This window comes from Sphaerodactylus townsendi, linkage group LG01, assembly GCF_021028975.2.
Source record: "Sphaerodactylus townsendi isolate TG3544 linkage group LG01, MPM_Stown_v2.3, whole genome shotgun sequence".
NCBI lineage: Eukaryota > Metazoa > Chordata > Lepidosauria > Squamata > Sphaerodactylidae > Sphaerodactylus > Sphaerodactylus townsendi.
The window spans coordinates 90,979,581-90,994,628 of NC_059425.1; the positions used below are offsets into that span (position 1 = coordinate 90,979,581).

Here is a 15,048-nt window from a genome sequence, read left to right on the forward strand (position 1 = left end):
TAAGCGAGCAGCAGGCTCTATGCCTGCACTTGCGGGACCAATACGCACTCCTACTTGCCAATAGCGGCGGCAGAGTAGGCGGCCGGGCTGAAACGGCGGAAAGGACGGGGTCGCATGGCGGCGCTTGGCAGCTAGCAGTCGCTTACCGAACTTAATGCGAAGCTGCCTGCGCCCAGCTAACGGCCCGGGACCGGGATGGGCCGGAGTGCGAGATCGGTAAGCCCAATCAACAGGCTAAATAGGCGGAGTGCGCGGCCCGATTAAAGCGGCGCGCCACGGACTTCGCCCAAAGTCCCACGGTATGCACTAATGGCAGCGGACGGGAAATGGGGGGGGGGGGGGTAGGGAAAAGAATGTCCCAGCACTAACCCCGGCTCCCTTCAAGGAACTCTGCTAAGCTTCGGCACTTCTGGCCGAGCCACGCGATCCCTTCGGAAGGCTGCGTGGGAAGGATCTTGAAGATGCCCAGAGTATCGGCTAACCGATCCCCTCTCTGAACGAGGCCGCAAAAGGAACCACGCTACCCAAGCAGCAACCTCCTTTCAAACCTGCCGGCCTCGAAAAGAGGCCGGGCCCCGCCGATGCAGCCCTTATATAGGCTGCTCTGAAATTACTGTCCGTGCGATGCCGATTTTGACCCGGCCACGTGACGGAAACTCCAACTTTTCGACGGCGGGGGAGAGGTTTGCATTCCTTCCTCCCCCCCTGCAATGTTGTCCCAGGCTGAAGCCTGGGACGCAATTTGTTTTGGTGTTTTATCTCCCAGTTTTCCCTGAGAATGCAAGGGATAGATGGCTTGTATCACAAACCCACTGTAATTATGGCCTACATTTCGCCTGTCTTTTGTTTTGCAGAGGCATTGAGCTGTTCATAGTTTATTTCAAAATGTTTTATCGACTCTGCAGTTTTGTTATTACCAGCAAATGCAACTGAACAGGGTTTTGAGTTGAATCCTGGCACACCCAAGTTTCACCTTTCGGAAATGTTAAATCAACTCACAATCGCTACAATTTCAGCTGTCACACCAGTGGAAACTAGCTAGAAGCACTAGTTGCCTTAAAGCCTTGTATGTATATGTTTAATGTAGAGAATGCTCAAAATAATATTCTCCTGCTTTCTAAGTCTAGGGTGGTATTTATAGACTTGATTACACTTTCCACCACCCTAGATCTGTCAAGAAATCACAGAACATTAACCCCAATACTGACCTGAGTTTATGAAGCAAATGTGGCCCTATGTACATATTTGAATAAAACATGCATAGGGGAGTGAAAACTCTCTTAAAAGATAGGGCTGTGTAATGAAACCTAAAACTGCAGCAGAGGCAGAATTCACACAAGCAGACCTGACAGATGAACACTGGATTACAGTGATGTATACATTTTGGTGATTTCCTAAGGTGAACGAGCCTCAAGCTATTTGCTCATACAACCGCAGCGCTGCTCCCTCTGGCGAGTCAGCACCTGTAGAGCCTATGGACTAGCCGTGCTCGCGGACGGTACGAACAGCCCCAGACACAGGCTGTAGACAAGGTTCACAAGTTCAACCCCCAGCCACGGTTAGCCGTGTTTTGAATTAAAGTTTCGCGTCGGGCTCTCTCCTGGGGAATAAGCCCAACTGAGAAGTTGTTTGCTCGCGTCGAACTGACAGGGGGCGGACGGCCGCCCACAGCAACAGCCCTGCCGGCCCCCTTTTCTCCCCCTGCCGTGCCCTCTCGGCTCCTCCTCTCGGCTCCAACCAGCCGCCGCGTGCCTCGTTCATCCTCGGGGTCCGGGCTGTGGCCGCAGCACCGCCGAGGCGAGCTGCTCATCGCAATTCTGGGGCGGAGGGGTCGAGCCGCCTTTCCCTGCGGCGAGGCAAAGATGTCGGGCTGAACTGCGGAAGGTAGAAGGGGGCTGCCTCCGGCCGCGCCATGTCCCTGCCTCCTATCGCACCACCAGCTGCTCCTGCCGCCCCCCGCTCGCAACCTCGCAAGCAGCAACAGAGCAAGGCTCCGGCAGCAGCTGCGGCCTCGGCTCCCGCCAAGCCGCCTCGGAAAAGTGGCGGGGTGCCCTCGGGGAGTGGCGGCGGTTTCTCCAGTTCCTGGCCCAGCGCTTCTCTGCAGAAGCAGCTGCCGCGCAGCAGAGCCGCCCAAGCCAGCAGAAACTTCGCGTCGTCTCATGCAGCGGCAGCCCCGGGGCTCCCTCCGTCGCCCGCCTGGGGACGCTCGGTCTGGACGCTGCCGAGCTCCGGCGAGAGCCTTGGCGCTGCGCAAGCGGGGCGCGGAGAGAAGGCGCTGCGCTTCTCGCTCAGCCTCCCCCCAGAGGCAATCCGGGTGCTGCAGCGCCGGAGCCTGGAGAAGCAGCGGCGACAACCCGTGCGGAACCCCGGACGCGCCTCCCCCGATGCCGCCAAGCATCTACTGGCGGCCGGCTCCAGCGCCGGCGGGGACTGGCGCACCCTGCTCCAGGTCTCGCTGTTGAACGAGCGCCACCGGTACGACGACGTGGAGTATGAGGAAGAGACGGGGGACGCCTCCGGGGCCTGCAAGGTGGACGAGAGACTGGTACGCAAGTGCACCGAGTGGCTCCGGGGCGTCGAGAGCGCCGCTGCCCGGGACCAGGGCGACAGGCTGGACACCCTGCCTCATTTGAGTACCCTCTGAAGGTCTCGCCGGTGGTCCCTGGTCCTTCCTCAGCCCCTGACACAAGGAACAGACCAGCCCGTGGGAGTGGAGAGAGAATCCCCTTCGCTCTCCCTCTGTCGCTCATGGAAGACTTTCTGGCCATCATCACCTGTTGACCATAGGCGGATTTGTTTTTCCTTCACTTAGTTTTTGTCTAGTGTTTATATGCTTTCCCCCCGTAAATAAATAAATAACATTGAACCCTGGAAGCTCTTTATAGCCAATTGCAAAAGCAGTCTTTTCTCTTTCTGACCAGAATTGCTCTACTAAATGTTTTTAATGGTCTACAAACGGAGACTGATTGCTCTCTGTCTTTGTTGATAGGATGCCGAGAGAAATGGGCTTGAATTTTCCCCTCCAGAATCTGCAGGGGAAAATGAGACGCCTTGAAAAGCACTCTTGGAAACCTTAAAATAGGATTGTTTGCTGTGGGTTTTCTGGGCAGTGGCCGTGGTCTGGTAGATCTTGTTCCTAATGTTTCACCTGCATCTGTGGCTGGTATCTTCAGAGGTGTATCACAGAGAGAACAGGATAACGGACTTCTCTCTGTGATACACCTCTGAAGATGACAGCCACAGATGCAGGTGAAACGTTAGGAACAAGATCTACCAGACCACGGCCACACAGCCCGTAAAACTCACAATAACCAGTTGATTCTGGCTGTGAGAGCTTTCGACAATACTTAGAATGGGAGTTTGTTTCACTTGCTGAACTTTCTGCTTGAGTGCTGCAGTGCACTACTTCAAATCTTATGAATTGATTCTAGAAACTACTAGGCAGCCAGTTGTAGTAGTCTTGGCAGTAAGAATGTCTGAACATGAGGTGTATTTCCTTTATGAGACTCTGCATGAAGTTCAGCTTCTTACTGCATAGATTTTACCATGACTGGCCAAATATAAGTGTTACACTTTGTAGTTTCACTAACACTAAATAAGTGTGTGTGTGTGTGTGTGCTGAATCTCTTTTGCCTCATTTCTTGTGGTTTCTCCAACCTTCCTGGACCAGAGACTGCAAAATTTATGACAGCCTTTGATTATGTAACAAAATATGATTGTAAAAAAAGAAGACATGTATTCTATAAGAACTCATTCAGCAGTGAAGATAAATGTTTTGAAAAAAGGTACACTGAAAATAAGGAATAGCACAGTGATTTTGTACATTTGTAGTATTTCTATTTATTTAAATAAACAGTTAAAACTTCTTTGGGAGGAAATATGTATGATGCTGTAATATGACTATCTTTGCTACCATTCCATAGGCATTAAAATAGAGTAGAATAGCATATCCCTGGAAATGCTGTGGCACAACTAAAAGACATTTTAGTTGCAGTGTATTTTAAATTGCAGTGTATTTTTATATGGATCTAAGCACCATTCAACAAGGTGAGATCTAGTAGTAAACATGCATAAGCTTCCACTGTTAAGGTGGGGTTATATTTCCTCTATTGAAATGAATTGGCTTTAGAACATAAGCTTGTTAACTTTAAAATACTTTTGTCCATTGTTTTCACCCAGGTAATAATATTCAGTACATTTGACAAAGTAATTCAACTGGACTCATCACAGGGACAAAAAAAAATGACTATAAAAATAAGTTTGCTGATTGGGATCACTGGGCGCTTGAGACCAGTTCATAGAAAGGACCAGAAAGGCACTGTGGAAAGTAAAGATAAGCGACTGTGAGTGAATGACATTCTAAAGATAAGTCTAGTTTAGACTGCTGCCCCCCCCCCCACCCCTTTAGAAATTATTTGGGTTTTTAAAAATAAAAATTTAAAAATGTGCTTGCCCTTCACAGAGAACTATTGGCAGCATTGTAAGTGGATATGATGAATCTGAAAGACAGTCAAATGTGTTTTTTAATCATCGGGGGGATGTGGGGTGGTTATCATTTCATAAACTCTCATATGGGGTAATACTATAGCACATAAAGGGACAAACTGGGAGGGGACTGGATGGCTTTGGTGCACAAAGATTACCTGTGTGGGGGCAACAATCTGTTCTAAAACAGTCCTGAATGTGCCATAGTATACTTGTCGTGTTTCATCTTCTCAGTACATATGCATATTATTCTTATTTTATTTATTCTTATTTTAAATTCAGTGTATTCACAGAATGGCATTCAGTGCAATAGATAACCTGTATTCACCAAAATTAGCAACATGGTAACTAAAGGAGGCTAATAACCATTCCTGAAATTATCTGAGTGGTATGCAACTTCCTCTGCTTGACTAACAGTTCATGCTGCTTGGCTTGAACAATTTGGCAGAGTGGGGTGGGGGAGATGATTGATGTCTGTTTTTTTGCAGTTCCCATGCCAGTGTTGCCCAGTTCACGTGATTGTTCCCAGCCAAAGTGGCCAACATGTGTGCCTAGTGTGGAAGTGGCCCATGGCTTAGGCATGAATTAGTGTGTTATAGCTTCTATCAGTAACCTAGAAAAGTTCAAGATTGAGATAAACATATGAACAAAAGTGGTATAAAGAATGATGGGATTTTTTGCATTGAATAATATCTTAACCTTTTTTTTTTGCATTCTTGTCAGACCAATATTCCTAACAATTCCATATCTATTCCATGAGCATAATCCTTGGCAGGTGTTCCCAGTCCTGATCAAAGGCAGCTTGATCTTGAAAAGATGGGAATTTCTTAGAGCAGATGGAGGTGAGGATGGCTTCAACCTCCTATTTGTTTTGTGTCAGGTACTCTGAACTTCTTGTGCTTTCTACATGATCCTGGAGAGTAGATGAGGAATTTTGAAGTTCACCAATGTTAATCAACATCACCTTATTTCTTGTACCTCCATTTATCTTTTTGCATATTGGTACCAGTGTAGAATAGAGTATCAAGGTTGTCTAGGCTCTCAGTGGTATATGAGATAAGGTTGTAATATGGCTGGCCCGGCAGCCTTGCAATAGGGAGGTTCTCAGATTTGACGGGAAGCAAGAACATTCTAGGGCAGTGGTAGCAAACCTATGGCACACGTGCCAGATATGGCACTCAGAGCCCTCTCTGTGTGCACATGCACAAAGAGTTCATCATATGTTGGGGGGAAATCATCCCCCCCACACACATCTGGACTGGACTGGGCCGCTGGGCACAATGTGCGCACACTGTGGCAAGCAGGGAGAACTCGGCTGGCAGGCCTGGTGCCTGTGCTCTGGGTGGCTGCTGCCCAAGGGGGACGGGCAGAGACAGCAGAGGCAGAGATGCTAGGGAGGTGCAGAGCGGTGCACGCGGGACTTCCTGGAGGCTGGAGCAGGCTGGTTGCTGCTGCTCAAGGGGTTGAACAAACAAAACGTGTGCCTTTCCAAACACCAGGGAAATGCTCAAACCCAAGTTTTTTGCCTATCGCCTGGGCAGATCAAGCCTAGGGTGGAGGAACTGAGATGCATTTAGTATTTTTTGAAAAGCACAAGGTCTTTGCTACAACTGCTTTTATTTTTCTGTTCCTGTTGCATTTTTGTGGGAAGTCAAGTGCTGTGATGACATGTGAAGGAAAAACCACAGATCAGATGGCTGCTCCATCAATTTAGCTTTCCTGAAGTTATCCCACCCCTTTCACAGCATTCTTGCTTAGAACTGCTTTCCTTGACTGCCTTTTTACTTCTATTTTGTTGTGTGTGTGGGGGGGGGGGAGGTTATTAGGTTTTGGAAAGCAAAAGTTTTTCTTCCCTCTCCCCACACACCCCTCCCCCTCCCCCTGCCAGACCCCCAGTGTGATAATAGTGTAATTATTTCAGGGAGATTATTAGCATTAAACTTAACACCTATTTTTGGGAAAGCAGTGTAGGTAACCCTGTTAAGCGCTGTTAAACCCCACTGATTTTCATGGGAAGAACTAAAGCATGATCCTTTACCTGGGAGTAAGCTTGGTTGCTGGAAATAGGGCTTGCTTCTGAGTAAACCCTCCTAGGGTCATGATTCACCTGTCCGAAGTGTTGCATGGTTGCTTCACCAAGCTTACTCCCTAGTAACGCGTGCCTCAGAGCCAACCGCTTTTTCTAAACTAAAATCTCAGTATTCAGGTTAAATTGCCGTGTTGGCACTTTGTGATAAATAAGTGGGTTTTGGGTTGCAATTTGGGCACTCGGTCTCAAAAAGGTTCACCATCACTGTTCTAGGGGATGTATTGTGCAGCAGCAGCAAGGTACATATTTATGAGCAGGCATGTTTATCACTTGGTGGCTGCAGTATCCAATAGAGATGTGAATGTTTAAGTGAGGCATCACAGATCAAATATCACAGACAGTAGTAGTTTCATATGACCTCCTATTCAGTGTTATTCTTTAGAGAAAATAAATTCAGTATTCAATTGATATAATATCACGTGATAGCAAAAACAATGTTTAAAAAAGGAAACATTCATGTTCACCAGGATTTGCTTCCTTTTCAACTATTTTTAGGATCAGGTAATGAAAATTAATATATCATCAGCATTCATAAGACCAGAGAAGATGTCACATTATTTGTAACCATGTTAATCAATTGAGTGTCCAGACAGCTTCCTTTTGTTCCTGAATGAAGCATGGGGGGGGGGGGGGAGATCTCCCAGAGGGAACAGTGTGGGGCCACACTGGTGAATTTGGTCTTCCCAGGGCACTTGTCCTGGTGGAGGGGCGAATCTGCCAGTGGGCAGCTGCTGTGGCCCTCCTCAGCAGTGGGATGCGGTGCCCCCACTGCCAATGATCTGGGAGTATGACTGGGGGAGTAGCCAATGTTAGTCGATATCATCCAGTCATTACCCCCATTGTGGTGGCAGTTGGGACTTCAGACAGGTGGCATAAGTCCAATAAACCCATTTTTAGCCTACCCTGGCCTCCGGGAAGCCTCCTTGAGGTCAGTGGGTCAGTGTGGCTGCAGCTGAGTGCCTGGCCCGTCGGATGGGGCTGCCCATCATATTTTAATACCTGAAACAATAATAATAGTGTAATTATTGGACTTATGCCACCTGTCTGAAGTCCCAACTGCCACCACAATGGGGGTAATGACTGGATGATTTCTTGTTAATGCAGAATAAACTATGGTGATAAACATGAAATTGTCCAAGCATATATTAAAATACAGAGATAATCTTTCCTTTCTTATAAACACTTTGTGAGTCAGCATGGTGTCATGGTTAAGAACAGATGGACTCAAATCTGGAGAAAAGTGTTTGATTCCCCACTCTTCCACATGAACATCGGACTCCTATCTGGTGAACCACATTTGTTTCCTTACTCCTACGTTCTTGCTGGGTGCCCCTGAGCCATTCACAGTTCTATCAAAACTCTCTCAGTCCCACCTCCCTCACAAGGTGTTGATGGTGGGGAGAGGAAGGGAAAGGAGTTTGTAAGTCACCTTGAGTCTCTTTATAGGCAAGGGGAAAGGTTTAAACCCGAACTGTTTCTCTTCTTTAGACAACAATGTGTCCAAATCACGAGTTACCAGTTTGGGGAATTAATCATGAAATATGTTATGAGGGATCAGGTAATTCTGAATGAAAGGTAATGTATGAAAGTGACTATTACTTTTGTGGTTCTCCACTGAGTTCACAGTAGTTTGAAAAAATGAGACTGGACCACACCAGTGTAAACACTTAAGAGACTTCGTTTTGAGAAAGCTTATAGAAGTCACTAGGACTGCTTGACCTCTTAAACAATTCCATGATTACTGGGTGCTAGCAACAACTAGAAGTGGAGCTTTACAGAGTGTGACCGAGAAAGGTAGGAATAATTGTAGTGTCAACAAATGAAGTCATTTGTGCTTTTAAATGTCAGTTGCAGCAACCAAAGCAACTATTCTGACATATGCTAGATCAGAACATTTGCAGATAATGTGGAAATGGGAGAACTTCCACCATGTTATTATTGTGGGCAAGACTCCCATTAGGAGCTTGTGCAATAATACCAAGAAGATCAGGGGTAGCTAGAGAAAAATCCAGTAGCTCCTTAAAGAGTAATAAAATTTCTGGCAGCCAGAGGTTATGCAAGTTTAAGCATATGTAAACCCCATTGATGATTCCAGCGTAAACACAGTTACCCTCTAAATCCACTGAAGGCAATGGTTTTTAAAGGATGCTAACCCTGCTAAGGAGTGCACGGATTCCACGCTGTTCAAAAGGTTGGTACGATGTAATGGCTTGCCCTGCAGCTCGCTGAGTGACACTGACTGAGCTAGTCACGGTCCCCCAGCCTCATTCATCTCACAGGGTTGTTTTGAAGCAAAGAGGGAGAAGTAGAAAATCATTACACGTTGCCCTAGCTGAGCACCTTGGAGGAAAGGCAAGATAATATGCGCGGCACTCGGTTCGTCCAGTTTTAGGGTGGTCGGAGAACGAATTTCTGGGCGCTTGCTGCACCTGACGTGGTGGGAAGGTGGGGGCACGACTAGTCTCCCCAGAGGCGAGCTGCAACACACGAAGGCTGCAGACGAAGCCTCGTCCGCTGCATGTGAGAGGGCCAAGCAGAGGAAGGCGGCACAGAAAAGCTGCTGGTGCTTAGCGACGGCTGAGGAGACAGACGCCCCGCTGCCGTGCGGCGGCAGGTTTAGGAGCCGATTCCCCTGTTCACTGCGTCACTTTCTGCCCCGTCGTTGGGGTAAGTTGATTTCTGCAGAGAGTTCTGTCGCGTGGAAGGAGACGAATCTCTTCAAAAGGGAGGAACATTCAAAAGTCGCCAAGCGGATGGATGCCGGGGGGGCGGGGGGGGGGGACTCGCCTTGGCGGGTGCGGGGGGTTTCCCTCGCAAAGAGAATAATCATTTCGGTTCTCTTTGGAAAACACTTTCCTCAGAACACGTCTTGCAAAAATTGCATCCTCAACTTCTGAATTGTGAAGCCTGTTTTGCCGCGAAATCCCAAGCATGTTTTTTTACCGGAAGCAAGGCAGTCTAAACTCGATGGTAATAATTCCAGGGAAATCACTGGTTTAGTAGGCTGAAGAAACAAAAAAAGTCCCACAAATTTCAAAAGTTATTTTATCGAAAAGTTTTGTGACCTGTCAGATGATGATGAAGTCCCCCCCCCTCCCCTCTCTCTCACACACAGGGATAAAATGGGTTAGTCTTTAAAATGCCACAAATTTCCTCTCTGCGTGTAATGGCACAGGACAAACAAGCCTGAAAACCAAAGAACCCTTCAGACTCTGATGGGGCCAAAAGAGCTTTAGTGTTGAGCAGTGACCTTGCTGCTCACTTGATGAGTAACCCTTTAGCATGACGAATTCCTTTCTTATTGTAGTTGTTGTTGGTGAGGGCTTAAAAGCTTGATAAAAACGTGGTGAACAACATAGCAGCAGCAGCAGCAGCAGCAGTTCAAAGCATCCTTTTCCCAACAGTGACCTGCAAGTTGCCTCTGGAATGCTCACAAGCAGGATGCAAAGGACTAGGTGGAACAGCTCTGTGATTATGAAGATATAGCTGGGATATATGTGAGGCTGCTAAAGGCACTCTTCACATTTTGCTCACTGTTTCTCAGACTTTTTAAAAAACAGAGCCATTATGGTATAGTAGTGTCTTGACTGGGGTCAGACTCTCACAGGCAGTTGTTATCTCATAAAATTGCTGTGTTTATAAAAGAGGAAGGGGAACCATATCTTGGATTCCATTAAATGTTTAATCTCATGGAAGGATTGTTGTCAATGAAGTGCAGCTTCCTCACTTCTACCCATCCTGCTGCAGCCCAAAATGCTGTTCCTGATTGCTACTCCTGGGGGACAATGGACCCCATCCCCTAGAACAGCATGATGTCTGCAGTGGAAGGGGAAAAGTTGGTGAAAATCATCCTTCCTTCATCCACCTTTCCTGCTGCTGAAATATTTTGTACAGTCCAATTGCTTGCCTTTTGGAACACTGCAACATGGCCTTTAGTCAGCTACTTTCAACTGGAGAACCCCTTTGAATGTGTGTGTTCTGTATCAGATGTGACCTGGAAGGTCCAGGTTAGCCTGATCTCATCAGGGCCGGGTCAGCCCTAGTGAGTATTTGGATGGGAGACCACTAAGGAATATAAGGGTTACTATGCAGAGCAAGGCAATGGCAAACCACCTCTGTAATTCTCCTGCCTTAAAAGACCCATGAGGGTTCACCATAAGTTGGTTGCAAATTGACAGCACTTTATACACACACACAAATCACAGTTCTTTGAGGACTGAGATGCTCAGGTAAATAAAATGTCAGTTTAGAAGGGAAGCCTTTATATATATTCTTCATGATGGTGATATAAGAGTTCTGCTGCAGTTCTAACGTAATGTGTTAATGCTGTTTGTTCTGCAATGCATAAGCTTGTTTGCCTTTTCTTTCACAACACCTTATTAGTGAAGCAGTAATGCGATATGGCAGCTTGCTTTCAGCTTTACAAGAAGAGTACCCTTCCTCCTCTCCTTGATAATTACCTACCAGTTCATCGCAGGAATCAGGTAAGGAGTCAGTAATCATGAATGTTTTTCAATGTGATATTTGTAATAATTATATTTGAATTCTGGGATAAGCTTGTGTTGTGTTTCCTTTTTCTCTTTTAATAAAATTCCACTATGGAACAAGCATGTTCTTGTTCTGTCACAAGTTCGGCAAACTGTCCTCTTCTGACTGTGAATGTACATTGTTAAAAGATTTACTGGGTATGTAAGTTACAAAGCAAACAACAGCTATTTCCACATGCATTTTTTAAAAACTTTGGCTTCCTTTCAGTAGTGTTCTTTTGGGGATCAGCTGCATGATGTAGTACTCCATTTGTTAAGTTTCTGGGTTTTCTCTAAGCCTAGCTTAATCTCTTGCCTTTATAACTTTGTAATGAAAAGAGCTAGAAGTGTACTTTTTAATAAAAGAAAATCTGGAAATAAGTATGTTTGCATGTTTCTGTGCTTTTTAAAATCCCTCTTGGGGTGAGAAATGGTGGCCAGGGGACAAAATGGTGATAGGGACCATATCACTCCAGTTGTATTCTATTTACACTGGCTTCCTATTTGCTTCTGGGGCCAATTTTAGAGGTTGACCTTTATACCACAGTCCTTTGGAGGAGAGCTGCATCGTGTTGTGGAGCTAGCACAAGGCTACACTGATGCGTTTGACTCCTCTGCTGGTGCAAGGGGCATCCCTGCTGGTGGAGGGAGCAAAGGCACCAGCGACCAGTTGCCCCTCAGCTCCACTGTGGCAAAACCATGAAGCTGGGGCCACTGTGGAGTTATGCTGATGTCTGATTGGACATTGGTGTGGGGGTGGGGAGTGGGCCTGGATGTTCTCAGGGGTGGAGCTGATGTTCGTATGTAGGTATGTTACGGTGTACCTTTTGGGTGGCGTAAGTCCATTTACCCCTATGGAGCGGTTTCTGGCAGTTGTTTTTTTAAGAAAAAGTTCTGCCTCCTTGTGCTGTCAAAAAGTCTTCTGGAGGTGGTGGAGCAGTGCAGCAGTGGCACCATGTTGGATTATTTAACTTAATATTTAGCAGAGCAGCGGAATAATAGACCATGAGACAGTTGCTGGTTATTTACATAAATGAGTTTACTTACTAATAGGAAGGGTTTACATGGAAAAAAATAAAGAATAACTTTCTATCCTAATACCAGCTGGTTACATTGCTTAGCACCATGTGGTCCCACATGGCACTTAACTAGCAAGGCAGAGATTCACCTCTTGTGGTGATCTCAACAATGTGGCATCGTGCCTCGTGTGCTCTGACTGTGTGAGACAAAGAAACATACTTAACTTTATAACTTGTGACTACATGACTTGTCTCACATAGGCAATGCTGGGGTTAGCTGACCAATAGCTTAATCAACGAACTGGCCATAAAACTCTGACCTCAGTAACTAATTAGCATGCACATAGTTAACCCCTTTCTATCTGAATTGTGACAGACACTTGGAAATCCCAACAACCCCCTTCTCAAATGTTAGTCGCAAGAAACATGCAAACATAAACTTTCACGAAGATTCTCACATTTTATTTTTCCTAGCAGCTTCACAAAGATGTCGGCCACCACTTCTTCCAAAGGACAACACCTGATGCTGATCAATCCATCCTTTATCATTTGCCTCATTGCTGCAATCTTGATCACAATGTGTTTACTTCTTTCCTTGATGCTCTCACTCTTTATCAGGGTGATGCAGGCTTGATTGTCCTCAAAACAGGGTGACTGGCTTAGATTCATCTATGCCAAAGTCCTTCAGTAGATCAATGATCCATTCCATTTCCTGATATGCACTATTGGATGCAATGCATTCAGATTCTGTGGTTGATCTGGCCACCCTAGTCTGTTTCTGACTGGTTCAGTTTATCAGGTTCTCTCCATAGAAGAAGATGTATCCACTTGTTGATGCATAGTTCATGTTGTTTTTACCCCAGTTTGCATCCATGTATCCCACTAGTTGTGGATTCTCACAGGGTGAAATCTTTAGTTTTAAGTCCATAGTTTTGATGAGATATTGAGCCACTCTTTTGACAGCTTTCCAATAATGGTCTTAACATACCTGTCATTCACTTTGATTCATAGTTAAGATTTCTAAACTATTTTTCGAGGCACCAGGCTCTTAAGATAATTTATTTGTATCATGATATTTCTTAAACAATATTTAAAGTAACTAAAACAGTAGTATGAGTCTAATCTAATCAACTGTCTAAAAGTCTAGGTACTGTACAAAGGAAATCATAATGAATATAGTTTCTGACTCAACTAATAATTTAGGTCTAAAACTGTTAGTGACAATGGTAGAACTGTTTATATCTATAAACGCAAAATACCATGGACTGACTCACTGACTGACTCATCAGCAGAACTCAAAAACCACTGAAGCCACACACATGAAATTTGGCACACCTGTTCCTTACGTACTCCAGGTGCTCACTAAGAAAGGATTTCCCAAAATATTCACTTTCACTCAATTTATTACCTATTTACTGCTTTAACTGCTCATCTCTGGTCATCTGCGCAAACATTCTAAGGGCAAACCAACCGCTCAGTCCACAGACATGCTGCATGAACATTCTAAAGGTGACAGTTCAACACCACCAGCTTCATGTCCTTCACCAACTGCACTCTACCACCGCCCTCCACAACACTATTTGGAAACAAATCCATTAGTCCACAGACAGGCTGTGAGGAAATATGCTGGATGTCACCCCAAAGTTCACAAACAGGCTGCAAAAAAGTATGCTGAATGTCACCCTGAAGTTAACAGACAGGCTGTGAAAAAGTACTCCTCCACCCACCCTCACGTTAACAACACCGCTACAGCCAAATACTATCAAAACAGATTACAAACCACACTATCACCTTGGATTACTAAACATTTGTCGGGTTTTGCATATGGACATCAGATTGATTACTGTGGAGACAAATTTATTGCTCTCGGCCTCCAATCACCCTGTGCTTGGTGTCGAGTAGCGCTCTGAAGTGGCGAGGGATGAGTCCCCAGGAATGATGCTGCAGTGGTGGTACAGTCCAACTCCCTGCCCTTCAACCCTACCCTGAGCCTCTTCACAGCCTTCTCACTCATCAACATCTAATGTGCAGAACTTGCTTCCTTTCTGCATCAAAAAAAATACAATGGCTGCTTCCACACGAGTGTCTTTTGGGAGCTCACCTGGTGAAAGAGAGCAATAACACATTGCATTATAAAAAGACAACTACAGGAAGGTGCTGCAAAATACGTGAAACCCATCAGTCCACAGACAGGCTGTGAGTAAATATGCTGCATGTCACCCCAAAGTTCCCAAACAGACTGTAAAGAATTATGTTGAATGTCACCCCGAAATTTATAGAGAGCCTGTGATGAAGTATGTGTAGCGAAGCACGGGTGCCCTGCTAGTTCATGTATAAAGCTGGGGATGAGAACCCTGATTTTTACAGCAAAAGATTGCCAAACCTTCAATTTCCTGTGGCTTACTACATCCTTACAACCTCTGTTGCTATAACTCCCAATGCCAACTGGGTTGTGATACCAGAAATGAGAACAGTGGAGAAAAAGGTAAGCTTGTGGAAACCTTGAGCAGGTGAGCCACAGGAGGTACTGGATTTTGTTCCTACCAACAACATGAAATCTTTTAGAAGAGAGTGAAACCTTTTAGAAGAGGTGAGCCACAGGTGGTACTAGGTTTAGTTCCTACCAATAACAAGAAATCTTTTAGAAGAGAGTGAAGGAAAAAAACCCTTGTAATGCAATTTACTTGGTTTATATCTCCCTTTTCTCCCTAAAGGGGACCTAAAGTGGACATACACCTTTTGGTCCAAAAAAATAATGTATCCACCTGCTACATGTGTAATTTGGGTTTAAACAAATAGGTCTGCTTGAGCCTAAGTCAAACAAAATGTGTAGCAATAAAAGAAAATAAAAAGAGGAGTTGAAAATAAATATTTTAGAAGAGAGTGAAGGAAAAAAACCCATGTCATGCAATTGAAAAGATAAAAATAA

The 15,048-nt window shown here is 45.5% G+C and overlaps 2 protein-coding genes across 4 annotated transcripts in view; both read left to right on the forward strand.

Moving 5' to 3' along the window:
- Positions 1–1,740: 1,740 nt before the first annotated feature.
- Positions 1,741–2,871, forward strand: PRR18 (proline rich 18). The gene has a single exon (XM_048507848.1). It carries the CDS (start codon positions 1,913–1,915, stop codon positions 2,642–2,644), a length of 732 nt encoding a protein of 243 aa, XP_048363805.1. The 5' UTR covers positions 1,741–1,912; the 3' UTR covers positions 2,645–2,871.
- Positions 2,872–9,144: 6,273 nt separating this feature from the next.
- The window catches only part of LOC125439029, a 105,083-nt gene continuing 99,179 nt past the window's right edge, over positions 9,145–15,048 (forward strand). For 2 of the 3 annotated variants that reach the window (XM_048507875.1, XM_048507889.1), the window contains exons 1-2: positions 9,145–9,241; positions 10,958–11,058. In XM_048507875.1, the coding sequence (XP_048363832.1) occupies positions 10,975–11,058 (84 nt within the window). In that variant the 5' untranslated portion in view covers positions 9,145–9,241; positions 10,958–10,974. The remainder of the gene's footprint in view (positions 9,242–10,957; positions 11,059–15,048) is intronic. The other variant, XM_048507898.1, reaches the window with a different exon arrangement.

Excerpts from the sequence above, each read along its gene's own strand:
- PRR18 (XM_048507848.1), top strand. The coding sequence starts at position 1,913 with ATGTCCCTGCCTCCTATCGCACCACCAGCTGCTCCTGCCGCCCCCCGC.